This window comes from Nerophis lumbriciformis, linkage group LG22, assembly GCF_033978685.3.
Source record: "Nerophis lumbriciformis linkage group LG22, RoL_Nlum_v2.1, whole genome shotgun sequence".
NCBI classification, from domain to species: Eukaryota; Metazoa; Chordata; class Actinopteri; order Syngnathiformes; family Syngnathidae; genus Nerophis; species Nerophis lumbriciformis.
In genome coordinates, this window is record NC_084569.2 from 30,716,069 (window position 1) to 30,743,814 (window position 27,746).

The 27,746-nt window shown below is 37.9% G+C and overlaps 1 protein-coding gene across 12 annotated transcripts in view; it reads left to right on the top strand.

Annotated features, from left to right (window-relative positions):
- The window catches only part of nfixb (nuclear factor I/Xb), a 527,883-nt gene that overhangs the window by 459,970 nt on the left and 40,167 nt on the right, over nt 1–27,746 (top strand). For 7 of the 12 annotated variants that reach the window (XM_061973664.1, XM_061973669.1, XM_061973671.1 and 4 more), the window contains 4 exons: nt 1,397–1,432; nt 1,859–1,989; nt 8,216–8,290; nt 21,529–21,657. In XM_061973664.1, coding sequence (XP_061829648.1) covers nt 1,397–1,432; nt 1,859–1,989; nt 8,216–8,290; nt 21,529–21,657 — 371 coding nt within the window. The remainder of the gene's footprint in view (nt 1–1,396; nt 1,433–1,858; nt 1,990–8,215; nt 8,291–21,528; nt 21,658–27,746) is intronic. The other 5 variants (XM_061973665.1, XM_061973666.1, XM_061973678.1 and 2 more) reach the window with 3 other exon arrangements.

Here is a 27,746-nt window from a genome sequence, read left to right on the forward strand (position 1 = left end):
CATATATTATGAAAAAGTCTTTTGTGTTTTAGAAAAAAAGTTATTAATATTGTGAGAAAAAAAGTTGTCATTGTACAAGAATTATTTTGGAATATTTTAAGAAAAAAGTTTAGAAATTGTAAGAAATAGTTCACTCAAAATCATACATATATTTAAAAAAATCATTTTTTTAAAAGAAAAACGCAAAATTGTGAGAAAAAAGTTTTCTTACAAGAATTTTGTTGAAATATTTTAAGAAAACTTTTTTTTTTAAATTTAAGAAAAAGTTATGCCATTTTACATGATCAAAGTGAAATATATTGTGAAAAAAGTCATGATTTAAAAAAAAAAAAGTTGCAATATTGTGAGGAAGAAATTTCATACAAGATTTTTTAGAACTATTCTGATAATTTTTTACAAGACAAAATAATGTAATTTTACAAGATTAAAATCAAATATATTATGAAAAAGTATTTTTTTCCCCATCTATCCATCTATTTTCTACAGCTTGTCCCTTTCAGGATCGCAGGGGATGCTGGAGCCTATCTCAGCTGCATTCGGGCGGTAGGCGGGGTACAAAAAGTTATTAATATTGTGAGAAAAAAAGTTGTCATTGTACACAAATTATGCAGTGTAGGAATATTTACAGACAAAAGTTTAAATTTTATTAAGACAAATCATGCCATTTTACATGATTAAAGTATTGTAAAAAATATTCTGAAAAAAATATTTTTTTTTATTTCCATAAATTTAGTTTGAAAAAAGTTGTCATCGTAGGAATATTGTGAGAAAAATATTTACATTTTACAAGAACATTTTACAGAAACAAAAACACTATCAAATAAAAACTTAAAGTAAAACGTTAATGACAGTTTTGCAAAAGGGCACTTGAATATGGACTACATAAGAAATCAGATTTCTAATCAGATCAGAGATATTTTCAGCTAATATTAAAACTCTCAATAGAGAATCTTCCAATTGTTCAAGCATACTCCTTCCCCTGATCTGAGCATTGGAGTCCTCCACCACATCCCTATGTAATAGCTGCATTTACAAAAGAAAGGCGGCTAATTGTCGGTCGTTGAGTGGTAAATTTTGAACAAACAGCCTTTTGACTGCCTCCTGGGAATTGCAGGGGTAAGAAAAGAAAACCTTGAGCGTTTGGTGTTAAAAGTGCACTTCTAATGTACTAATTCTCACCATTTCCCAGGTCTTTAACTTCTGAATTCTACTTTCGTTCCGTGCTGAGCCTGTTCTGCCTTTTTAACTGTGCTTTCTCTTTCCCCTCTCGCTCCTTCATCACTAATCCTTCTCATTTCCTGTCATTTTTCCCACCAATCCATCCGTCATTCTGTCCGATGTTTGGGTGTTTTTTCCCCCTTCGTTGTCGTCTTCTCCCGCTCGACATACGCTGCAGGACTGAAATGGAGCTTTATGCAAGTCTCCCACGGAGGTACACTCACAGCCTATCTGCCTTGATACTAATGGAACACAGATCCCGCCATCACACTCGCACAAAAGCCACACAAACAAGCTGTCACACACACGATCATAAAAAAAAAAAACATACCCTTTCTGGCCTTTTATTGCTCACAGATGTGTGTCGATAAGAATGTGCAAACACATACAAGAATGTCGCATTACGTAGATTGTGCCTGGTTTCTGGTGGGTGGTTTCTAGCATGGATACAATCTTCGGCAAAATCTGCTCTCAAATGACTTCCAGTCCCCCACGGCTGAAACGTAATCCAAAAACAACACATTGAAGGGAAATTAATACTCCGACTTGAATGTAATAGCTCATATTTTTCTCCAAATCTCCCCGAGCAAGTTTCCCTTGAAGTCCCTCAAGAGTCAAACAACCTGCTTTGCCTTCTCAGCTCCAACAAGCGCAAGTCCATCGACGACAGCGAGATGGAGAGTCCCGTGGACGATGTCTTCTACTCGGGCCGCTCGCCAGCGGCCGGCAGCAGCTCACAGTCCAGTGGCTGGCCCAATGATGTGGACGCAGGTAATCCCCCTTTAACATCCCTCTACACATTTCAGATGTGAGGTCCACTTCAAGTCAGACAATGCTTGGAATAATCAAATAGCATCAAACCGATATTTACTGTATGGGCGTCCAAGAATAATCGACGGTTCGAATCGTCTGACTTTAAACGCGCCATCGAAGACCCCTGTCGGACACCTAGCACCCTGGTGGGGCTTGCCAGAAATGACACCCCTGGAAATCTTGTCCCCTGCTCCTTTTACCGTCCAAAAATAGTGTAACTATTGAATGGAGGCAAGTCAAACAGTTGTACCAGGCGGAAAACTGCAGCTCAGAATTAAGCTTGGCCTTTCAGACCGCCCACAAGCTCATTGATTGGCTCTCTGGCGCTGCCTTCTTGCCAACGTGAAAATGATTGACAGCATGCGAGATCGGAGCGAGTCACCATCATTCACAGTAGAGAGATTTCTGTGACAGATATGATTTAAAAAGGTTTCTGTTAAAACTGGCGAGTGAGATCATAAACATTTTTGGTATTATTACATATTCATACTGACCTCTTTCATTCTGATGGACTGTCCACAAGGCTAACTATTTTTTTTACATTATATTATATGGCGACAAACTCCTCTCTCCTGGTACGCTTCTACCTCAAAATCGCTCTGGATAGTCTAGATCAGGGGTGTCCAAACCTTTTCCACTGAAGGCCACAGACTGACAAATCAAAAGATGCAGGGGCCATTTTGGTAGTCTTCACCTTCAAAACAAAAACTAGAAACTGCATTTTCGGTAGAAATTTCGTGTGAATGCTGAGGGGCTAAAGCCGGACTGAAATGCTAACAGTTAGCACACTGGGCAGATAGCATCAAGTAACAAAAAATATTAGCAAAATGAGCTAAAAATAGCTAACATGCTATTAATAGCATGCTTACAGTTAGCATCAAAATCGCCCATAGCACATTTTTACTTTGACTCTAGATAGTCTAGATCAGGGGTGCCCAAACTTTATCCACAGAAGGCCACAGACTGACAAATCGAAGGATGCAGGGGCCATTTTGGTAGTCTTCACCTTCAAAACAAAAACTAGAAAATGCAATTTCGGTCTAAATTTCGTGTGATGGCTGAAGAGCCAAAGCAGAACTGAAATCCTAACAGCACGCTGGGCAGATAACGTCAAGTAACACAAAATATAAGCAAAATTTGCTAAAAAAAAAAAAAAAAAAAAAAAGCTAACATGCTATTAACAGCATGCTTACAGTTAGCATCAAAATCATCGATAGCACATTTTTACTTTGGCGCTAGATAGTCTAGATCAGGGGTGCCCAAACTGTATCCACTGAAGGCCACAGACTGACAAATCAAAGGATGCAGGGGCCATTTTGGTAGTTTTCAACTTCAAAACAAAAACTAGAAAATGCAATTTCGGTCCAAATTTCGTGTGAATGCTGAAAAGCCAAAGCTGGACTGAAATGCTAACAGTTAGCACGCTGGGCAGATAACGTCAAGTATCCAAAAATATTTGAAAATGAGCTAAAAAAGCTAACATGCTAATAATAGCATGCTTACAGTTAGCATCAAAATCGCCCATAGCACATTTTTACTTTGGCTCTAGATAGTCTAGATCCGGGGTGCCCAAACTTTATCCACAGAAGGCCACAGACTGACAAATCGAAGGATGCAGGGGCCATTTTGGTAATTTTCACCTTCAAAACAAAAACTAGAAAATACATTTTCAGTAAAAATTATGCGTGGATGCTGGAGGGCCAAGGAGGGCATGCTGGCCAAATAACGTCAAGTAACAAGAAATGAGCTAAAATAGCTAACATGCTATTAATAGCATGCTTACATTTAGCATCAAAATTACCCATAGTACATTTTTACTTTGGCGCTAGATAGTCTAGATCAGGGGTGCCCAAACTGTATCCACTGAAGGCCACAGACTGACAAATCAAAGGATGCAGGGGCCATTTTGGCAGTTTCTAGAAAATGCAATTTTGATAAAAATTTTGTGCGAATGATGATTGTTTTACCAGTACACGGAATACTGGTAAAACATCTTGGAGGCCAGCAGGTGTGCTATATAGCCAGGTCGGAGAGAGTTACAGTATCAGCAGTTCCAAACACTTGTCGACTTTGGCCCAAAACCTTCATGCATTTGCAAAAATCCCTAAAGTGAAGAGTCGTTTTACCTTTCACCACATATTTATTTCTCGCACAAATCAAAATGGCCACAGGAAATCCACGCTTTGAAGCCGATGCCCAGGTCGGAATTGTCCTGGAAATGTGCTGACTAAAGCAGGCCGCACCCCGGCGGTACACGTACGGTACCTGATAGGTTTGACGCCCTTCAGTGGGCAAATAAAGATTTTATTGTCGAAAGGATAAAATCCAAGTATTAGATGCCGGCTGTGGACACGGATGTAACCACAAGCTGTGGCTTTTAAAAAAAATTTTTTACGAATAGGCTGGTCCTGCTTCCCGTAAAGAAAATTCAACAAATCAGGTGTTCGTTCTAACTCCAACACACTGACTGACTCGAAGTGGACCCTCCTCAATCCCTCCATCTGCGAAATGAATCCTGACACAATCATCCATTATCATTGACTTATTATTTATTTTAATCACACCTTCTCACATGGTTCTCAAATAGTTAACTCAGAAATTGTTTTAAGTCGTTGCAGATGTTAGCTCAGCTTTTGTTATTGGTTTATTTTGAAAATGGGCTGATTGTAGGCTGGTGCCAGCAACTCATACACAGAGAAATATATCAGGTTCCTAATTGTAGATGATAGCAAATAATTGAGAACCATCTGTGTTGCAGCCGCAGGACAGTTATGTGTTTATGTATGCAGGAGATCCTCGCTCTTCGCTGGGGTAAGGCTATTCCACCAAACCGGTGCCATTTGCTTGTTGTAAAATCTTTCAAAATAAAAATATGTTAAATTCTAAATCTGATAATACACATATGTATCCACGCAAAATGTGTAGAAAACACACTAGGGGTGTCCAAAAATGTTTTCATTATTTCAATTTTTTTTTTTCTAAATCTGTCCTTTTCAGCCACTCAAGCAAATCATATTGTTGATGTAGATTCCCATATCTGCAGTACAGATTTACTTTATACAAGAAAAGGGCTGGATGCTTCTCTTGTTGCCTTTTTTATTAAAATGTTTGGGTAGCATTTTGTTAAATAAAACCAGTTTTGTTCAAAGTACCGTATTTTCCAGGCTATAAGGCGCACTTCAAATCTGAATTTTTTTCTTAAAACTCGACAGTGCGCCTAATGTAAGGAATAATTCTGGTTTTGCTCACCGACCTCGAAGCAATTTTATTTGGTACATGGTGTAATGATAAGTGTGACCAGTAGATGGCAGTCAAACATAAGAGATACGTGGCAAGAGGTATGATGGCAATATGACTCAAGTAAACAACACCAAAATGGTATATGTTCCATTGAAAATATAGAACATTACACACGGCGCTCAAAAATCTATGAAAATGTTTTAGTACGACTTTAGTAAGCTATGAAGCCGCTCCGCTTGGTGCATTGTCGGCGCATTAAACATACGAGTATTATTATGGTGTGTGTATAAGGTAAGACATATTATCTGGCGTTTTGTTTCGCAATGTTATGCAAAAGCAACTTTTCTTACCTTCTGGTACCTGCTGATCTTTATTTGAGATCTTCATAAATCCTGAAAAATTGCGCGCGTCCGTCTTTGTAGTCCGTGCTGACACGTAGTGGATAAGCTTCTTCTTTTTCTCTGTCTTCTTGTTGTGGGACGTTCATCCTCTGCTGTTGCCATTTCTAATATAAAGTAATATAAAGTTCTTACTTATATCTGTCAGTAAACTCGCCATGAAAGCGCTAAAACGTACCGGTGTAGTGAGTTTACGTTATTTACCCAAGGAACTTTAGTTACTAGAGTTCCGGTCAGACGGTTTTTCACGTTGTTGTTTACGGATGAGAAGAAGCTGCTCCGTTTTTGATTTAAGTAAAGTCTGAATGTCATTAAAACAGTTAGCTCCGTCTTTTGACACTTCTTCCACTCCCAGGACTATACTGTTAACACCGCCAGTCATTGCTGAAATATAATCGAATTTACAGAAAAATACTTTTAGTTTCCCATGGCCTGCGCTGGATCTGAATGATGCAACTTCCTGTGGACCGTGTGACTTGTGGAATATTCCACATTTTTCCGAGGGTAACAGGACTGAGTGGAAACTCAGGTATATAACTTAGGTGGGAATTGTAACTGTTTTTTGCTTTACAGAAAACTAATTCAAAGTATAGGATAAGGAATAACGCACATACATATTAGGGTCTAGTGATTATTTTTTTAAATCAGATTAATCGTATTTTGGAATTTGGATTACCGTATTTTTCGGAGTATAAGTCGCACCGGAGTATAAGTCGTACTTGCCGAAAATGCATAATAAAGAAGGAAAAAAACATATATAAGTCGCACTGGAGCCCGGCCAAACTATGAAAAAATACGATAATCATGATTCATCTCAGGTTATTATTAACCTGCATGCTTAATTTGTACACAAATGCAATTTTATTGTCAGAATGTCATCTATGAACGTTTTCCAACATTTTACTTGAGTTCACGCTATTTATTTGGACAAAATGTGGTAACAGTTTTATCTAAAGTTCTTTCAAGATGTATTTTGGAGTGAAACGTGCCAGCGAGCACACCAGCCGGAGTCTCCTCACTCATTAGCGAACTGACGCATGCATTGATCTGATCACAGGTCATGTAGCGGTTTAGGTAAAAGAGCTTGTACGGTCGAAATAAAATGCATAATTAATCTAAGTTGGTTCATGATCATTGCGGTATCTTGAGTTAATTTTCGAAAGCCCTAATAAATAGACATACAAATATAACAAATATCAAATTTAATGATCATATTTTATGGTATGCTTACTTTTTACAGTGTTGAAGGTAGTTTAAAATCAATGTATTGAATTTGCAATCAGAACAGTATGTAGTTCAATATTTTCTTTTGTCTTTTTTTTTGCATTTATAAATTATATTGCCTAGTGTCAAACTCAAGGGACGGGGCCCAGATCTGGCCTGCGACATCATTTTATCTGGCCCGCAAACACCTGGAAATTATATTTGTCAATAAAGTACTTAATATTTTCTCACTAAATGTAATTGATTTTTTTTTCAATTTGACAGAAAAAAATATATGTACTGCTTTAAATTGCATACCTTTTAAACTTTGATGGTATCCAATATTGTAACAAATATTACAGTATATTATCATACTTTCCAAACATGTTTTTGTCTAAGTAAAAATAAATACAAATACTTTACAGCAAACTACCCATCAAATTAATAAAAATGACAATACATTTTACTTTGTTCTTTACAGCATATTACTGTAAATTGAAAAAAAAAACACTATTCTTTCTTGCACAAAAATTCTGTTTACTAAGCTGCCAGTTTTTGACTGTAAAATCTACAGTTGTTGTTTTTAACGGTGTTTTACTGTAAATGGAAAGACGATACATTTGTTTTTACGGCAGAAAAATTGGCAACTAAGTTGCCAGAATAAAAAAGAACTTGTACTGTTTTTCCATTAATAATATAATGTTGTAAAAAACAAAATTTAACACAAAAATTCTGGCTACTAAGCTGCCAGCTTTTTCCGTAACCCCCCCCCAAAAAACAGTGGTCGTTTTTTCGTAAAATGTTGTAAAAAATAAAAATATTTTTGAGTAACATTTTGTAAATGTAAAGTTTTTATTGTAAAATCGTCAGTCTACTTAAAACAATTTATATAATTAATAATGAAATCCTGAGGAAAATTCATACATTATTCGCTGTTACAAGCGGCCCTCTGATGGCAGCCATAACTGCCACGTGGCCCTCAATGAAAACCAGTTTGACATCCCTGACCTAGGGACACAAATGGCACCGATTCTGTGGAACAGGCCTTTTAGTACTTTACTTGAGTGTGTTTTTTAAAAATTATATATTTTCATGTATTCTCCCACTGTCACTCCTACTCACAAGCTGCCAGTTAAAAGCACCACCATAGCGTTGTAACTCTTTAATAGACACTTGCTGCACTCTATAACTTGAATCCCCACGTTGTCAATGATTTAACCACCACCTCTCTCTCTCTCTCTCTCCCTCTCATTCTTTCCATTTCTTTCCTTCTCTGTCCACTCCCTCCCCTGCCCCATACGTCCATTGTTAACTCTTCCCCTCTCCCCTGTTTGGCCTTTCAGTGCAGCACCATTTGGCCAGTGTGCAGGAGAGGAAGATTAAGCATGAGAGCGATGGAGTGCAGTTTCCTTACCATGGTTAGAACAACATGAAACACTACACTCTGCACATGCACTGTATACTTGTTCCACTTTGGCTCACACCGCCTTCAACCTGCATCCTTTTTTATTTTGTTCTTTATGAAATCAAGTATTTCTCTTTTCCTCTCGTCATCACATGTGTGTCTTGTTCTCTGGCTATGCTGCTGCTGGGTGGGGTGATGTTTCTGCCAGATGTCTGCTGTTGTCCTCCATGGGTTTTTACCAAAGCCTTTTGGTTGTGCCGTGTCTCCATCGCATTCACGACCTGTCTGTCTGTCTGAATGACAAGTAGAGAGATGAAGACAACGCTAGTGCTCGAAAAAAGTTCACAATCCATGAATCTTTCACGTAAACACAAAGCTGCCTGTTAGAAGTCATACTGTATGAGCTGTTACAGTACTGTGCAAAAGTATCAGACCACCTCTAGCTCTCTTGTTCAACCACTTTTTCCCGTCAGTCATCAGTAAAGATGATCCAAGACCACGAAAAAAAATATATATTTATATATATATATATATATATATGTATATATATATATATATATATATATACATATATATATATATATATATATATATATATATATATATATATATATATATATATATATATATATATATATATATATATATATAATTTTTATTATTTAAAAAAAAAAGTTTAACATTGGTTTATTGGGTTTTTACAGACATACAATTGGCAAAAGTAAACACAAATACATCAAATGCTGTTTCCCCTCACAAGTAAAATAAAATAAATGTATGTATGTATGGGTGGTTGATGAGCCTTTTGTGTGCTGGTTGGTTGTTATATCTCTCTATGGTCATTCAGGAATGCAGCTGTCTGTGGTTTTATGCTGACATCTATCTGTGGTTCTTTTTTTTCTCTTTATTTTATTTTGTCATTATTGTTGTTTTATTTCATATATATATATATATGTGTGTGTGTGTGTGTATATATAGATATATATAGATATATATATATATATAGATACATATACATATATATATATATATATATATATATATATATATATATATACAGTACAGGCCAAAAGTTTGGACACACCTTCTCATTCAATGCGTTTTCTTTATTTTCATGACTATTTATATATTATTACTATTATATATTATTATTATATTGTATTATATTATATATATATTATTATTATTATATATAATTATTATTGTTATTACTATTATATATTACTATTTATAGTCACCTGAAATGGTTTTCACTTCACAGGTGTTCTTGAAGCTCATGGAGAGAATGCCAAGAGTGTGCAAAGCAGTAATCAGAGCAATTTTGAAGAAACGAGAATATAAAACATGTTTTCAGTAATTTCACCTTTTTTTGTTAAGTACATAACTCCACATGTGTTCATTCGTAGTTCTGATGCCTTCAGTGACAATCTACAATGTAAATAGTCATGAAAATAAAGAAAACACATTGAATGAGAAGATGTGTCCAAACTTTTGGCCTGTACTGTATATATATAAAATAACAAAAAAAAACAATTATAACTAAATAAAATAAAGACAAAAAAAAGAGGACCACAGATAGATGTCAGCATAAAACCACAGACAGCTGAATTTCTGAATGACCTTAGAAAGATATAACAACCAACAAGCACACAAAATGCTCATCAACCGCCCACATCCCAGCTGTGTTTCAACCAGGGTTAATTTGGAGATCAGTTTTTCCCACATATCTCTGACAGGCACCCGACAGTTTTTGAAACTTTGCAGAACAACCATTCAATGTCAGCCCAATCTTTTCCGGTTTGAGAAAATACAGAACATCTTTAATTCAGCGGGTGTGGCAAGGAGGCGCTGTCGCCTTCCAATTCAGCATAAATAGTCTTGTAGCCATTACAGTAGTGAATGCTACAATATTCTTTTTGGAATTGCTTAGTGTAGATGACAGAGGTGTTACCCCAAATAATCCACTTAGAGGATTCGGTTCAATCCTTTCGCCAGTGACCACAAAGTGTTAAAAATGTACGTACAATAGCTGCTCCGGAGTGAGTAGAGCCAAAACGTATGTATTACATTCGCTGGAGAGTGCTGGCACCGATCACACGATACAGATATTCCATCATACATTTAAGCTAATCGAATCTTGGTAAAAATAAGTATTAGCTTGCATTGGATGAGGCTGTGTCTTGCACAGATAGAAGACTGAAAATCTCTGTCCAGCTTTTGTCAGATTGGGTCCTTCTCCCAGTGACTTGATTGAATTCAGAGTCTCGGGACGTAAAAGAAAAAATTGGTTTTAAAAAACGTGTAATTGATCCTTTTAAAGTTGGAAGTAGTGTCAGAAACACATCTAAAACTGTGTCAGTCTGTAAATCTGGACACTTAGGGAAAGTATTGTGAACAAAACTGCGGACCTGTAGATATCTTAAAAAAAAGAAAAAAAGTGCTGATTAGGAAGTGAAAATTTATCACAAAGTTGCTGGAAAGAGGCAAAAATGTTGTCAATGTATAAATCTTTGATGTTGACCATCTTAAAAAAGCACTATCGATTGTCGTTCTATATCGCTGGCTTCAAAGGCTCGCCAATGTGGAGATGTGTTATTGATGAGGCAGGAGTCCATCAAAAAGTTGTTCTGCCAAAAGTCGTGTCGTGGCGAAGACAGGGTGCTTAGATAAGCTGCCTGTTGTTGTTAGCATTGACACCTTTAACCTGGAAACGGAACTCGGCATGGTGAAAATCTTCACGTCTCCACAACATAAGTAATAGGAAATAAGCAAATAAACCTACTCAGTGGCCTAGTGGTTAGAGTGTCCGCCCTGAGATCGGTAGGGTGTGAGTTCAAACCCCGGCCGAGTCATACCAAAGACTATAAAAATGGGACCCATTACCTCCCTGCTTGGCACTCAGCATCAAGGATTGGAATTGGGGGTTAAATCACCAAAACTTATTCACGGGCACGGCCACCGCTGCTGCTCACTGCTCAAGGGGAACAAGGGAATGGGTCAAATGCAGAGGACACATTTCACCACACCTAGTGTGTGTGTGACAATCATTGGTACTTTAACTTAAGACAAATAGAACACTGTAATAAATATAGTGCAAAAATGAAACTTAATTTAACACTTAATTTAGGACAAAAAAATATGCTTTCAAAAAATATATACAAATGTATATATTTGCCGCAAAATTTTAAGCGCGATTTAGTGAGGAATGACTATAAAGTTTTTGTTATTCTATAACTATGAAAATATTAGATTTATTAATTGTAATCCTACTTCACAAAATGTGTTTGTCCGGTCCCAATTAACCGCGATAACCGAGGGACGACTTTATATGTACGGTACATGCAGAAAACAATGTGAAATACATGTAAAATATACATTCAACATCACTTTTATCTTTAAAAAATACTCTTGTTTGTAAAGACAGCAATTAATTTACTTTGCTACGAGTTATTTCTTGAATTCAATAGTGTTTCTCACCTTCTTTATCAAATCATTATTTGGCCCAATGGGGGATTATTTTGCACTCGTACATTAAAAAAAAAAAAGTGCAGAGACCGAATCAACAACGTGTGAGATTCTTTGTGTGGGTACCCAATTCAGACAAACTGGGTAGTTTGTTGTGGGTGATGTTACATACAGAAACTGTGGCAAAATTTTGCCGGAAATATTTGTCGAAAACCGAAGTATAGACCGATGTTTCAGTGTTGGGACCAGGGAATGAGATTCTGATCAGCATTGTAACGGTTAAGGGTGCATAAAAAAAACTAAACAATTCACATCCAAATCGTGATTCTTATTCATTAGAATTAGACTTAGACAAACTTTATTGATCCACAAGGGAAATTATTCCACACAGTAGCTCTGTTACAAAGGATGGAAAGTGTAAGGAAGGAAAGGATAATGCAGGTATAAAGTAGACTAAAAATGTACCGTAGTAGCAATATAAAATATAACATATATGTAATATTTACATATTATATATATAGTATATAATATATACTGATATATTATATTATTATATTATATTACATTTTTATATAATATATACAATATATAACAAATCCCAATTACCATGTACAATATTACAGTATATGTAACAGCTGCAGCAAAAAAAAAAAAGGCAGTATAAAATAAAGAGTAGATCCAGCAGAAAATATACATTATAAACAAAGAGAGGTAACTTACATAGAAGCGGTCAGGTAATATTATATATTATATAATAATATTCCGATTCTAAATCAATTCATAATTTGTAAAATAAGATGAAAATAAAATATAATTTAAAAAATGTATATATATATATATATATATATATATATATATATATATATATATATGGCGTTTTGAATTTTTTATTTTTTTTTAGGTATACACAGTAGGAGGTGGATTCATATGGCTCCATTCGCCACGGTTTACCCGACACATGAAACCTGACGAATTGGAGGTTGCACTATCCACTTTAGCCGCCAGATGGCAGTAGAGTGTTCAATTTCTTAAAATGTGTTTTGTGGCACTTCCAACTTTGACCACAGCCTCGGTTGCTATGCAAAGTGGCGCTTTCCATAATTTTTTAGCAGACTGCATTTCAAAATGACTCCCCCCCCCCCCTTCCCCTCACGCGAGATTCACCCAGGAATGGCAGTGGTGGTCTTGAGCTTTATTCCAGTACTGTACATATAGTGTATGATGTGCAGAAGCCATGCTATTCACCAACCATGAATACATATTATTCCAAGATAAACATGTCAGGGGTGTTGTTCGAATGTGACGCAAGAGCAACTGTTGAGTTATGGCGTCTTCAGCTGATTGTTTAACCAGATCTGTTGAACGGCGTCCCACCTGCCTTAGAGCGGCGGCACGTGATCCAAACAAACACGTCTAAAGGCACCCAGGTGTATCGCCCGTGCACGAGAGGCCTTCTGGGAGACACGTTCTGTCGCTAATGTGCACACGGAAACGATGATTTGACTGTAGCACGCCGCCTTCCTGGTGATATACGTTCACACATACAATCTGGAGAGGGGCTGCGTTCCGGTCCAGATGGCGCCTCCATGTGTCTCCAGTGTTGGGAGCTACTGGGTATCAGCAGACATCTGCTATGATGATGGTGGTGATGATGATGGTGGTGGTGGTGGTGAGACTGATGGAGGACAAGAGGATGGGGGATGAGGAGGAAGATGCCCTCCTCTCAATGAAAAGCCTTGCAGGTGATCATGTGATCCATCATTACTTGTGCTGTTTGCTGCTCTCTCTCTCTCCTTCTCTTTCTGTCTCTCTCTCTCTCTCTTTCATTCCACTGCTGCACATTGGTGGGAAAATGGGCTTGAACGCAACTCCACAGTTCAAGAGGGGGATTCCTCGACTATTTGTGGACTTTTGTTGGTGTTACGGACGCCAGACTGGGCTGCGTGTATGTCATCGAGGTGTCTTTGTCGATTTGTTTTCATGTTCATCTGATCATTGATTTGACGTTAGAGAAATCTAGCGACACGCCGCCAAGCGTGATAGTTGTGTTGTATGACTGGCAACAAGAGTATACACAGGTTGATTATGTACCTTCTGTCATCTAGTGGAAGAGCATGTAATTGTTCTGACTGTCTCGATACGGATAAACACTTTGTTTGAGGTAAATAAAGAAGTAAAATGGTATAATTTCTAATAGAGTTGCACGGTATACCGATACTAAGAAAGTACCGTGGTACTAATGAATTAAAAACGGTACTATACTGCCTCTAAAAAATACCGGTACTTTTAAAAAAACATTTTTACAGACATGACATTGTCATGTTGTGACATTGCTTGTTTTATAAGCAGAAGTGCATGTTAGGAAACGCACACACATGGCCTACTTACAAGCAGAAACAATGTGTAGACAGAAAATGGAGAATAGACGCGTTTTGGCTTGACAACTAACAATGAAGGTGAAGTTATAACACTGAAGCGCCGCTCAGCAAGAGGTGCTTAAAAACATAGCTAGCTAGCGGCTAAAGTTCAGCCGCAGTCGGCAGTGTTTTAGCCACTACTAAATCACTAATTCTCAGCCTCCATGGATAGATAGATAAACGGTAAGTTTGCATTCACTCATCTCCTATACAGTGCCCGCTAGGGTTGTAGTATACTAGTACCGGTACTAGTATAGTACCGCGATACTAATGAATCATATTCGGTACTAGACCGCCTCTAAAAAGTACCGTTCCCCCCCGCACCCGCACGTCGTGACATTGCTGGTTTTGCGAGCAGAGGAGCATGTTCGGCAGCGCACACACACAAAGTACTTACAAGCAGACACAGTTTGTAGACAGAAAAGGGAGAATGGACGCATTTTGGCTTAAAAACTAAAGATAAAGGTGAAGTTATAACACTGAAACACCCTCAGGAAGAGGGTGTTTCAGTCTGCAGTGTTTTAGCTACTTCTAAATCACTAATCCTTGTCTCCATGGCGACAAATAAAGTAAGTTTCTTACAAGTATCATCCCTGCAGGACGAGGAATAGCTAAACATGCTTCACTACACACCGTAGGAGGATACAATAGCTCACTGCTAATAGCAAGATAGCGCTCCTGAATGTAAACAAATGCCATTGGTGAGTCTACACCAGGCCTGGGCAATTATTTTGACTCGGGGGGCCAAATTTAGAGAAAAAATGTGTCTGGGGGCCGGTTTATCTATAGCTGAAAGCTAAAAATGTTATGACAGACCGCCTTAAAAAACAGAATCGAATTTTACATTATTTTACTGAATGAGACACCCAGGATGTACATGAAAATAAAGAATGGGATTTACACTGTTAACTATGAACGATAAAACACTGAATATTGACAACATATGAACGTCACACTCCCTCTCGATCGACATATTTTACAATCTAGCAAAACGCTACAAAAATGCAACAAACACAGCGAAATATGAACGCTAAGGGTCACTAAGCTTCAGAACTTTGTTGTAAAAATCTTCTTCCGCGTCTGTCCCTGACACCCGCATTTCAGGCTGGCCTCTCTGGAAACACTCCATGGAAACACTCCCCACCCACACTGCTTGGTGCCTCAGCACTTATATTACCATAGTAACTAGTATATCATGCACAAGTGCAGATTCCGACCATTGAAATACTTTGTATAGTTCAAGACTTACGGTCATTTGAAAACATCACTACACATCATAATGTCAGCTACAGTTTCCATCTTAAGGATCTAGAAAAAATATATGGGAATGTCTGGCGGGCCAGATTGAAAAGCTTAACATGTGGCCCCCCGGGCCTTAATTTGCCCAGGTTTGGTCTACACAGACATCGACTGCAACGATACCAAAAACAAGACCCGTACATAGTCAATACTACAATGATTACGTCGATATTTTTTTTTTTGCACAAAATCTTTTGTCATGTTTTATTGTCTATAAACTCAGGAAATACGTCCCTGCGCACAGAATAACTTTAAGTATGACCAATGTATGTGTAACTACTCTGTATCCAAACAACAGAAGAATAAGTGATTATTACATTTTATCAGAGGTGTAGATAGAACTCGTTAAAATAGAAAGTAAGGAGGATGCCCCGTTTTGAGGGCGGTCTTATTTACGTGGCTCACCTTCGACAGCGTCTTCTCCCCGTCATCTTTGTTGTAGCAGTGTAGCGTGCAAGGACGGGAGTGGAAGAAGTGTCAAAAGATGGAGCTGGAGCCACGGTTTTACTTCAGGAATGTGTCATATCCATATTTTATGTGGCGATCAGGTATTTTACATAATCCAAAGAGGTTCATTAGGTCTTCAAAAAATTATGCAATTTGTTATTCTTATAGCCAGACCTGTGTGTTTATTTCCGTACCTGACGGTTTCGTCTACAACTGTTGCCTTGCTCAGAGGTTGTCACAAGATTTGAGGTACGGATATAAACACACAGGCCTGGCTATAAGAATAATAAATTGCAGATGCATTTGACATGTTTAACAAAGCCACATTCTGCACAAGTGCCCTTCAGACTTGTTTCCAGCTGGAGCAATCATCGTATCGGAAGTACATAAAGGACCAAAAGTGTCCAGATGACCAAAACATCACTAACAATTTTTCTTTATGTACAAACCCCATTTCCATATGAGTTGGGAAATTGTGTTAGATGTAAATATAAACGGAATACAATGATTTGCAAATCATTTTCAACCCATATTCAGTCGAATATGCTACAAAGACAACATATTTGTTGTTCAAACTGATAAACTTTTTTTTTTTGGCAAATAATCATTAACTTTAGAATTTGATGCCAGCAACACGTGCCAAAGTAGTTGGGAAAGGTGGCAATAAATACTGATACATTTGAGGAATGCTCATCAAACACTTATTTGGAACATCCCACAGGTGAACAGGCAAATTGGGAACAGGTGGGTGCCATGATTGGGTATAAAAGTAGATTCCATGAAATGCTCAGTCATTCACAAACAAGGACGGGGCGAGGGTCACCACTTTGTCAACAAATGCATGAGCAAATTGTTGAACAGTTTAAGAAAAACCTTTCTTAACCAGCTATTGCAAGGAATTTAGGGATTTCACCATTTACGGTCCGTAATATCATCAAAGGGTTCAGAGAATCTGGAGAAATCACTGCATGTAAGCAGCTAAGCCTGTGACCTTTGATCCCTCAGGCTGTACTGCATCAACAACCGACATCAGTGTGAAAAGGATATCACCATATGGGCTCAGGAACACTTCAGAAACCCACTGTCAATAACTACAGTTGGTCGCTACATCTGTAAGTGCAAGTTAAAACTCTCCTATGCAAGGCGAAAACCGTTTATCAACAACACCCAGAAACGCCGTCGGCTTCGCTGGGCCTGAGCTCATCTAAGATGGACTGATACAAAGTGGAAAAGTATTCTGTGGTCTGACGAGTCCACATTTCAAATTGTTTTTGGAAACTGTGGACATCGTGTCCTCCAGACCAAAGAGGAAAAGAACCATCCGGATTGTTATAGGCGCAAAGTTGAAAAGCCAGCATCTGTGATGGTATGCGGGTGTATTAGTGCCCAAGACATGGGTAACTTACACATCTGTGAAGGCGCCATTAATGCTGAAAGGTACATACAGGTTTTGGAGCAACATATGTTGCCATCCAAGCAACGTTACCATGGACGCCCCTGCTTATTTCAGCAAGACAATGCCAAGCCACGTGTTACATCAACGTGGCTTCATAGTAAAAGAGTGCGGGTAATCGACTGGCCTGCCTGTAGTCCAGACCTGTCTCCCATTGAAAATGTGTGGCGCATTATGAAGCCTAAAATACCACAACGGAGACCCCCGGACTGTTGAACAACTTAAGCTGTACATCAAGCAAGAATGGGAAATAATTCCACCTGAGAAGCTTCAAAAATGTGTCTCCTCAGTTCCCAAACGTTTACTGAGTGTTGTTAAAAGGAAAGGCCATGTAACACAATGGTGAACATGCCCTTTCCCAACTACTTTGGCACGTGTTGCAGCCATGAAATTCTAAGTTAATTATTATTTGCAAAAAAAAAATTAAGTTTATGAGTTTGAACATCAAATATCTTTTTTTTGTAGTGCATTCAATTGAATATGGGTTGAAAAGGATTTGCAAATCATTGTATTCCGTTTATATTTACATCTAACACAATTTCCCAACTCATATGGAAATCGGGTTTGTATGTTTTGCTCTAGAAAAATTTTACTTGGCAGGTATTTTCTGTAATATGAATTAATTTTTGAATAATCAGTAGCTTGGAACACTCAATTTCCATTGCCAGCATCGATATGTCGCCCCCTCTTGGTGTGAAGTCATCTAAAGCAGTGGTTCTCAAATGAGGGTACGCGTACCCCTGGGGGTACTTGAAGGTATGCCAAGGGGTACGTGAGATTTTTTTTAAATATTGTAAACATAGCGACGATTCAAAAATCCTTTATAAATATAAATAAAAACGTATCTTTTTTTCCAAATAGTTCAAGAAATGTACTGAGATTGAACATATCTAGTCTGTTGAGCTAATGCGTAATAACTAGATTGCTAACAGTGTGGGTTAGATAATAACAATAATAATTCCCAGTGAGGATTTGTTTCTCACTATAAAAAATAACAGTTGTTGTCGCTCACACATTAAGCGAGTAAAACTATTTCTACGACTCCCTCGAGTAATTACTGGCGTCATTGTTTTATACGGGCAATATTTTGTTTGTTATTTTGTTCGCTCCTAAGGAAATGTGCTGAACATCTGCTCTAAACCGTCAACCGTTTTGTGCTTGACCTTCCTTGTTGTTGTCGGGTTCGTGTATTGTTCTATTCGGAGTTTTAGTCCAGCTCGAGTCAGTTTGAGAGCCTACAATTCTAAATTGCACCTTTTGGATTACCATACATCAAAATAAATTCCCTCAGTGCCAACCACATGAAGCCTTGATCACAGAAGCAAGCATCTGTTATCTATAGCTCTCACACTTTGGGCCATGTCTCTGGTCCACTGCGGAGCTGGGCCTATAATTAGCGTGCCCGTTTGACCAAAATGAGGGCTGTTTTGTCCAGTCCTTCCACCTCAGCTGACATTTTTAGAACTATAGGACTCCTTCCATCCATGCCTGTGACTATTCTCATTCGTCAAAACCATTGCATTCTCAGGGCTTTCAATCAATCCCAGTTGCACTGTTCAGGTTGCCTTGGAAGACAAGCAGATGTCATCAGTTCATGCTCATGGCGAGACAGGACGGCTTTCATCGGACTAGTCATGCTCAAAGACTCGATAGGACAGCCCTAACTGCACTAGTGCATCTTCAAAGACAACATAGGATATACGAGATTGAACATATCTAGTCTGTTGAGCTAATGCGTAATAACTAGATAAGGCGGCTCTCGTCTGACTAAGTCATGAGGAAAATCTAGATAGGACAGCCCTAACTGCACTAGTTCATCTTCAAAAACTGGATAGGACACACATGATAGAACATTTGTAGTCTGTCAAGCTAATGCATAATAACTAGATACGACAGTTCTAATCTTACTAATTCATGCTCGAAGACTAGATAGGACATATCTAGGTTGACTAGCTCATGCTCAAAACTAGATAGGGCAGCTCCAACTGTACTAGTTTGTGTTCATAGACTAGATAGGACAAGCTTGATAGAACTTATCTAGTCTGTCTAGCTAATGCTAGTCTGTCTAGTCTGATTAGCTCGAACAAGCTCAAACACCACATTGGAAAACTGTAGTTTGACTATATGTTTAAAGACTAGATAGGACAGCGCTTGTTTGACGAGGTAATGCTCAAAAACTATATATAACATCTCTAGCCTGACTAACACATGTTAATATAATAGATAGGACATCTCTTGTTTGACTAGTTCATGCTCATTACTAGATAGAACAACTTTAGTCTGACAATCTCATGCTCAAAGAATAGCTAGGACATCTTTAGTTTGGCTAGTTAATGCTCAAAGACTAAATTGGACAGAACCACTGACTAATTAATTATCAAAGACTAGATATAACATCTCTAGCCTGACTAGCTCATGTTCAAAGAATAAATTGGACGACTCTGGTCTGACTAGCTCCTGCTCAAAGACTAGATAGGACAGCTATTGTTTGACTAGTTTGTGCTCATGACTAGGACAGCTCTAGTCTGACTAGCTCATGTGCAAAGACTAGATAGGATGGCTTTGGTCTGGCTAGTTCCTGCTCAAAGACTAGATAGGACAGCTGTTGTTTGGCTAGTTTGTGCTCATGATTAGGACAGCCCTAGTCTGACTAGCTCATCCGCTAAGACTAGATAGGACAGCTCTGGTCTGACTAGCTCCTGATCAAAGACTGGTGAGGACTGCTTTTGTTTGAGTAGTTAATGCTCATGACTAGATAGTACAACTCTAGTCTGTAGTCTGTCTGTGTATATGTGTGTGTATATATACATGTATATCTATATATATATATATATATCTATGTATATAGATATATATATGTATGTATGTACTGTATATATGTGTATGTTTATATGTATATATATGTATGTACTGTATATATATATGTGTATGTTTATATGTGTATATATATGTATGTACTGTATATGTATATATAGATATATATATGTGTGTGTGTGTGTGTGTGTGTGTGTGTGTGTGTATATATATATATATATATATATATATATATATATATGTCTGTGTGTGTGTATATATATATATATATATGTATGTACTGTATATATATATGTGTATGTTTATATGTGTATATATATATATGTATGTACTGTATATGTATATATAGATATATATGTGTGTGTGTGTATATATATATATATATATATGTCTGTGTGTGTGTGTATGTATATATATATATATATATATATATATATATATATATATATATATATATATATATATATATATATATATATATATATATATATATACATACACGCTATGTTGCTTTAGCCAGAAAGTAGTCTTTGCCGTTAAGTTGAATGTGCCAGTTTAGTCTTTTGTTTGTTGTAGTTTTGATTGCCAGATTTGGTGAAATCGCCATGTAAAATCGCTAATGCTAATCAGTAGCATATCAGTGGCAATCCGCGTCAAGCTGGCGCATTTTGAAAAGTGGAGCCTCACTGTACTTTTGATCGCCTTCTTCTTGCTTGGTTGCTGGGGGAAATTATAGTGTTCGTGTGGTGTAGTGTTTGACCAGGTGCCGAGTCTGCAACCGGACGTGACGTCACGTGCAACAAAGGTATGGGAACATACAGTAGTACCCATCAGTACTGGCGGACTTCGGTCTGTACCTATAAAAGTACCAGATCTGGTACCCACCCTCAGTGAGGGGTCATCCCAGTGGCTTTGTGATTTTGATGAGCTTCCGTTTCTGCTGTTGCGAATGCCCTGTGAGTCAAAGCACACCTTTGGTCTCCAGGAGTGATCCTTTTTGGATCGCCACTACATTTCCCAGCTCCTCTGTCCCCTGATACTCTGCCCCCCGGTACCAAACATGGCCTCGCACCCAAACCTGCCCCCCCAATCCCCATCCCACAGCCCCAAGGTGGAGCTCGCCAACTGTGAACAAACAGGACGTACTTGACAGTGAGCGCAGTCGACCCATCTGTATGTCAACTCAATCAATGAAGGATTTCAAAGGATCAAACATTGATTTTAGTCGTAATCATTTGATTCTCGCAATCAAATTGAAGACTTTCTTTCAGTGGATTTAAAAAGTAAGCACAGCAGCCATGTTTCATTAAAACCTCGTCTCTGTTCTGCCATTTTGTTGATCCCCTTTTTTACCAGGACTGTCATCGCCTGGTTCTCTTAAGAAGCCGGGGAAATTCGATTTCAGCGCCCTGTCCTCCCAGACGAGGTCCCCCCGCATGGCGTTCACCCACCACCCACTGCCAATGCTGGCGGGAGTGAGACCAGGTGAGACCAACCCAGCTCCCGACCCTAATCGATCCCTCCCCCTCTCCCTCAAATCCCTCCTTATCCTCCTACCCACACCCACCAATTAAGCCCCGACACAGAAGTGGAGCGGTGTGTTTGGGAAATGTGAGTGGCTGGGAATTTACATTCTCACCTTGTAGGGTGCTGGTCAGTCTGGTGAACGCTTTAGGGATTCTGGGCATGAGCTTTTCTGTGCTTTTTCTGGTGGTGGATGGTCGGGCCTCGCAATAGACAGATTGTCTTCTGCTTTCATCCGAGTGCTTGAGCTGCCTGGTGCGGGGTCGCCTGATTGCCTTGCGTTTTCATTTTCTAATGAAAAAGCCTGCTTCTAATAGGATGTCTTCACTCTTCTCCAGAGTGGGACAAAGGTACCGTTCATGTAACTTCCACTTTTAAGTATAACCCATTTATTTATTTATTTACTAAGAGCCTATTTTGTGACCCGTGATGCACAAAGACAAGCCGTTTTTTTTCAAAGTCTCAAAAAGGCTCAAGTGCAACAAAATCTGTACTCTGAATGGTCCATACAGAGACTTTTTTATATTTATTTTGCCCATCATCCACAATCTCTTTTTGTGACAAAACATATGTATTTCCCTTTTCTGTGCATCTTAAAACAGTTTGAAAAAAACCTAACCTCCTCCTGAACTACCGGCTAGTGTCATACCTCTCCTTTATCTCTAAAATCCTCAAAAGAATTGTCGCACATCGGCTAAATGAACACTTGCTGTCTAACGTACAGTATATAACATACCTAAATAGTGAAAAACTGCTTGTACGAGGCAGTGGTGATACGATATATTCCGCCTTTAAAGTACCAAAACCTCCAACACTGTTGTTAATACATTCTGCAAGTAAATACAGTAATTTCCAGACTATAAGCCGTTACTTTTTTCCAACGCTTTGAACCCTGCGGCCTATGAAACGATGTGGCTAATTAAGTTAAGTTAAAGTACCAATGATTGTCACACACACACTAGGTGTGGTGAGCAGTGGGCTGCAGCGGTGGCCACGCCCGGGAATCATTTTTGGTGATTTAACCCCCAATTCCAACCCTTGATGCTGAGTGCCAAGCAGGGAGGTAATGGGTCCCATTTTTTTCATAGTCTTTGGTATGACTCGGCCGGGGTTTCAACTCACAACCTACCGATCTCAGGGCGGGCACTCTAACCACTAGGCCACTGAGTAGGTGTGGAAACAATGTGGCTAATCTATGGATTTTTCTTCGCTCGCGGCCACAATGTTTCGTTTTCAACAAATACTTTTCATAATGCACCGACAGAGACACTGGAAAGGTGTGTTATTGTTTGTGTCATGGCGCCATCCTGTGGACGAGTTCGCTCACTGCAGCTGCTGTGGATTGAAAATGTTCTTCCTGTTTCGTGCCTGATTCTTCATTTTGCCAAGAATCAAAACTACGGCAGCTATATAACATTTTTAAATTTGGATATAAATTACAATAGTCTGTGTTTACAGCCCTGAAAGCAGTATGGATGTACTGTACTTTGAAAACACACAGGTTGGAATATCTTCCATTCCCGGAGCTGGAGGTTGCCCCTCAGGTGCTCAATGGGGTTCAGGTCTGGAGTTTTCTTAGCAAGACGTCTTGGAGGTCTGTTTGGGGTTGTTATCATGGTGGAACACTGCCATGCGGCCCAGTTTCCGAAGGGATGGGATCACCTTCTGCCTCAGAATGTTTCCTTCCATGAACCGCAGCACTTATGCAACCCCAGACCACAATGCTTGACTGTAGGCAAGATGCAAATATGGGTGACCTATTTAGACAAGGATACCTGCATGTTGATGACATCAGGGGTTCTTAACCTTTTTGACCTCGGGGCCCAACTTTTCCACTCAAATAATGAGACTGAATTAATAATATTACTCTTGATTTTAATCGTAACTAAGAATTATATCTAACCTACTTACAGATTACAGTTTTGTTAAATGATATGAAACCATGTATTAATCACAAATATTATTATTCATTAACACATAATCATTAGACTTAGCTCAGGCTGATGAGAAAAAGAAGTACTAACCAAATATACTGCATAAGAAGGGACTCATAAATAACTGGCATCAATAGACAGATAAACTAAATTAACAATAAATATGTTTATCTAAACTGTCAAGTGCAAATGGGAACACAGCTTTACCATTTTAGTCATAATTTTTGCACTTAAGTAACTTTTCTATGACTTAAGGTCTAGAATTCTGTTTGTTCAGTTTGTTTCATATTGCCAATACTGCCACAAGTGGTGCAAAAGTGTATTACAAGTAAGTACTGCTGCGGACCATAGCTGGAAAACAGTTCATTTTGGGCAGCCATCTAGACTCAAGATGGGTGTCAAATTCATTTTAGCTCAGGGGCCGCATGGAGGAACATCTATTCCCACGTGGGCCGGACGGGTAAAATCATGATATGATAACTTAAAAATACAACTACGACAACTTCAGATTGTTTTCTTTGTTTTACTTCGGCCCGAAATAAAACAAGCACATTCTGAAAATGTACATATCACAAATAATCCTCCTGACAAAACACTTCAAGTTAGTTGAAAATTCTAAGGAAAAATGGGTGCAGTTTCAAAAACACCATGAAGAACACCATGAATTAAGACTTAATCTTAGTGTATATAGGCAAGGCAAGGCAAGGCAACTTTATTTGTATAGCACTTTTCATACACAAGGCAGACTCAAAGTGCTTCACAGCACAACATGTGGTACAACAAAGTGAAATGAAAGAAAATAAAATTAAAATGCAGTCAATAAAAATAAAAACAGTGCGCACGTTAAAAGTTAAAAGATTTAGCTGAAAGCTAAGGTGAACATAAAACTTTTCAGTCTAGTTTTAAAAGTAGTCAGAGTTGGGGAAAGTCTGACATCTTCAGAAAGTTTATTCCAGCTATTTGTTGCATAGTGACTGAATGATGCATTGATGATTTGAGTTTACTCTGGGAACCGCTAACAGATTGGTCTCAGAAGATCTTAGTGATCTAGAGCAATTAAACTTAAAGTCACAGACAATCTAGGTTTGAACAAAAAACTAAATAAAGCCTAAACGAAAACTCTTCTATGTATCAACTAACTCATTTGTCATTTCCACATATTAATCCTGTGCTAACTCAACAAACCATACAAACTGAGGTAGAAACTATTCAAGAGGGTTGAGTTACTCCCTGCCTTCTTGGCATCACTATGTGTCAATAGAAAAATAAAAGCTGTGCGATGTGTGAACAATTTCCACAAACCAAAAAATAAAAACTTAAAAGACTGACAGTATTGCAGTGAATCCCACACTCTTTACTTTCTTTAAATTTGCACAAAAGACATTGTTTATTTTACTCCTTTTTGTTTTACCTTTGGTCGAGGGGAAGGAGTTAGCCCCGCTTTACCGTGTACCTTTTCATTGGTATACTTGCTTGCCCCGGTATCAACTATTTGCTTGTCAAACAGAATTGCTATTGCGACATCCAGTGGACACATTTAGAACAGCAGTTTCTTTAATCTAAAATTGCAGCTCAATTTTACGCTTAGCAAACTTATCTCGCGGGGCGGATTCGACCTGTTCGGGCCCCATGTTTGACATCCCTGCTCAAGAGCAATGTTTTTCAACCACTGTATTGTGCCGCGAGATAAATTGTCTGGTGTGCCGTGCGAAATGATGCAATTTCACCTAATTGTTCTAAAAAATACTTTTTTGTAAACCAATAATTATAATCCGCAAATAATGTGCCGTTGTTGAGTGTCTGTGCTGTTAAGAGATCGGCAGAGTAACCATAAAATACTCTTCCATAACAGTAGGTGGCAGCAGGTAGTCAATTGCTTTGTAGGCCTACTTTGAGACAAGAGAATTAGGGATGGTTATAGTTTGAATTCATATCGAAAAATTCTGTCAGGTATTTGAACGACTTTAAATTGTCATTATGAGCTATTTAGTCTTGTTTTATAACGTTTTCTGCTGGTAGTGTACTTCAGGATTTTTTTTAATGAAAAAATGTGCCATGGTAACCAATGCACCCCGACCCAATGGTTGGGAAACACTGGGTTATATTACAGTGAGTAGTATTCAGGTATGTAACAATAAACAGTACTAATTACCGTATTTTTCGGACTATAAGTCGCTCCGGAGTATAAGTCGCACCGGCCGAAAATGCATAATAAAGAAGGAAAAAAAACATATATAAGTCGCACTGGAGTGTAAGTCGCATTTTTTCGGGAAATTTATTTGATAAACACCAAGAATAGACATTTGAAAGGCAATTTAAAATAAATAAAGAATAGTGAACAACAGGCTGAATAAGTGTACATTATACAGGTATGACGCATAAATAACCAACTGAGAACGTGCCTGGTATGTTAACGTAACATATTATGGTAAGAGTCATTCAAATAACTATAACATATAAAACATGCTATATGTTTACCAAACAATCTGTCACTCCTAATCGCTAAATCCCATGAAATCTTATACGTTTAGTCTCTTACGTGATTGAGCTAAATAATATTATTTGATATTTTACGGTAATGTGTTAATAATTTCACACATAAGTCGCTCCTGAGTATAAGTCGCACCCCCGGCCAAACTATGAAAAAAAACGCGACTTATAGTCCGAAAAATGCGGTATAACCACGGTAAAACTCCAGACGATTAGTATTAATATTAACTGCACTTTGATAAACTCACGGACTGACTGGCGTTAGCCTAAATGCTAACATGATAACAAGAGACAATAACGTCTTTCCCCTTAAAAAAAATAAAATACCCCAATGTAAATGTATATACATTGAAAATAGATAAAATAATAAGACTAAAACACTATCAGTGAATCATAAGAAACACAAAACATGCAAAATAGTGGCTTTTCTAACAGTGGGTTTTTTATTTTAGTTATTTTAACAAAAATTGGTGAAAAAAGTTCAGCGGGTTTATAAGTACTTTTTGAGCACATTCATCAATACTGCGATAATAATAATAACCATGATAATTATGGTGAAAATAACAGTGATATGATTTGTTTTATTTTGTCATACCACTAGTACAGGGGTGTCAAACTTGAGGGCCATATCGCAGTTATGTTTGCCCTCAGAGGGCCCCTTCTAACAGTGAATGATATTATTACACAATTGCCTATGCATTTGATGATATGTTTTTTTAAGTACAATGTAAAAAAAAAAAGTTTAGATTTTACAGTAAAAAACTGACAGGTCAGTCGCAAAAATGTTCCTGTAAAATGTCCAGTGTTTCTTTCAGCATGTTACTGTAAATGGAAAAAACAGTACCACTGTTTTCCACGCTACAAAACTGGCAGCTCAGTTGATAGAATTTTACTGTCAAATTTACAGTGTTTTTTTTTACTGTAAATATAAAACTGCATTTTTACAGTAAAATTCTGGCCACTTAGCTGCCGGATTTTACCGTAAAAACGACAACTGTGGATTTTACCGTGTGCTATTGTGAATAGCAAAACAGCACCACCGTTTTTTACAGTAAAAAACTGGCAGCTCAGTTGCCAGCATTTTATGGTCAAAAAACAGTGGTACTTTTTTTTTTCATGTACAGTAAAATGCAGTAAATTTCATAAAATCGCTGTAAAATGTATTCATACAATTTGATGAATAACTTGCTTTGAAGTCATAAGTCAAGCAGATAAAAAGTATTTATTTGTAGTTTAACAAAAACATTGTTTGAATGTATGATCATATATTTGTTACATTATAATATTTATGTTTAAAAAAAATGTGATTGCATTGAGTACAAAATGGAAAAAACTAATTTAGTTAGAAAATATAAAGTACTTTAATGACACATTATTTCCAGGCTTTCGAGGGCCAAATAAAGTGATGTGGCGGGCCAGATCTGGCCCGCGGGCCTTAAGTTTGACACCTGTGCCCTAGTAGTATATAAAGTGCTATACAAACTACACACAGACTACTCCAAATTATATTCAAGTTTGAATTATAATGTATTGTTCCCTGACAACATTATAAAAATTATGATTTGTGATTGGCCCTGCGATGAGGTGGCGACTTGTCCAGGGTGTACACCGCCTTCCGCCCGAATG